The following is a 1,883-nucleotide window of genomic DNA, read 5'->3' on the forward strand; positions in this document are numbered from 1 at the left end:
TTTAAAGATTTTATTTATTTATTTGACAGAGAGATCACAATTAGGCAGAGAGGCAGGCAGAGAGAGAGAGGGAAGCAGGCTCCCTGCTGAGCAGAGAAACCGATGTGGGGCTCGAGCCCAGGACCCTGGGATTATAACCTGAGTTGAAAGCAGAGGCTTTAACCCACTGAGCCACCCAGGGGCCCCAACAGTATTTTTTTTTTTAATTTTTTCAGTGTTCCAAGACTCATTGTTTTAAATTAATTTAAATGGAAGTGATCTTTATCTAACTGACTTTCATTCATATAATTGTTGTATTTGTTGAAAAGTATAATTCATTATCCATTGAAACTGTTAGCTAATAATTTAACTAATTTCTTTGGGACACTGTGTGTGACCTGAAGAAGAATTATTTATTTCATTCTTGCTGGGAGCTAGAGCTTAGATTTTACAATACATTGTAGCAGAATCTCTCCTGTTGAACTTATCTGACTCCTAAATATCATGTTTTAGTAATTGAAAATTCTATGGGCAGAGTGGTTTTTTTTCCTCCTTTCTCAATATTACATGATTTTGAAAAACATATTATCAAATTTAAGCTAATTTTTCACAGGGGATGATATATTTTTTAGGATGTTATAAAATATTCCTCATAATTTTTTTCATAGCATTTATTACTTCCTTATTTCTTAGACTATAAATAAAGGGGTTTATTAATGGGATCACTAGAGTATAAAATACAGCACCAGGTATATCTTCATCCTCTTCGTTAACTGAGTGTGGGCGAAGATACACAAAGAGAAGAGAGCCATAGAGTATTGAGACAGAGAGAAAGTGGGATGCACAAGTAGATAAAGCTTTGCCTCTTCCCTCTTTGGATTTCATTTTGAAAATAGTAAAGAGAATGTAGAAGTAAGATACTAAGACACTACCGATGGTGAAGACTTGAACTGAACCTGAAAAGATAAATATCATTAATTCATTGATATAAGGGTCAACACAGGAAAGTCTGTATAATGGAAAAACATCACAAAAAAAGTGATTAATTTCATTTGAACCACAGAAAGTTAACCTAAAGAGAAACCCTATATGAATTATGGAATGCAGATTTCCAGCTATGTAGGCCCCTGTGGTCATCTGAATGCAGAGTTTCTTTGACATCATGGTGTGATACTGCAGAGGGCTGCATATGGCCACATAGCGATCATAGGCCATTGCTGCCAGGAGAAAGCATTCTGTAGTTCCAGCAAGGCAGAGAAAATAAAATTGTGCCATGCATTCATAAAGGGAAATCATTTTGTCCTTAGAAAAGAAGTTCTCTAACATTTTGGGGGTAATGGCACAGGAACCACAGGAATCCATCAGAGCCAGGTTGCCCAGAAAGATGTACATTGGTGTGTGAAGACGATGCTCCATAAAAATCAATGCCACCAGACCCAGATTCCCCACCATAGTGATCACATAGATAGTGAGAAACACCACAAACAGGAGGCTCCTCAACTCTGGATAATAATCTGTAAATCCTATGAGGATAAATTCAGTGTTCAAGGAGAAGTTATCCTCAGTCATATTCACCTTCTCTGTTGAGATAGGAATTCTGGAGATATAAGATTCTAATTTAGAGTGTGTATAACTTTCCTTCCAAATTTTTCTTTATACAACAAAGAGAGAAGCTTCTTCAACCTCCCCTCAGTATCTCTGGATATAGACACAAAAATCTCTAGGGAATAATCATTCCCCTAAAAATGTCAGTTTTATAAGCTCAGCTCCAAAAATCAGCATTCCCACAAATACTTTTGTAATTCCAAGAAGAATGCTTATAGAGGAAAAGGTTTGTCTTCATGATTTCATGTATGAATAGTGTAGAAATCTAGCATTCGCATATTTGGTTCAATGCTCACAAA

At 36.2% G+C, this 1,883-nt stretch overlaps 1 protein-coding gene across 1 annotated transcript; it reads right to left on the bottom strand.

Moving 5' to 3' along the window:
* Positions 1-615: 615 nt before the first annotated feature.
* On the bottom strand, positions 616-1,548 carry LOC122910391 (olfactory receptor 5K1-like). The gene has a single exon (XM_044255018.1). The coding sequence runs from the start codon at positions 1,546-1,548 to the stop codon at positions 616-618; it is 933 nt and encodes a 310-aa protein (XP_044110953.1).
* Between the last annotated feature and the right edge of the window lie 335 nt (positions 1,549-1,883).

This window comes from Neovison vison, chromosome 6 (genome assembly GCF_020171115.1).
Source record: "Neovison vison isolate M4711 chromosome 6, ASM_NN_V1, whole genome shotgun sequence".
Classification (NCBI taxonomy): domain Eukaryota; kingdom Metazoa; phylum Chordata; class Mammalia; order Carnivora; family Mustelidae; genus Neogale; species Neogale vison.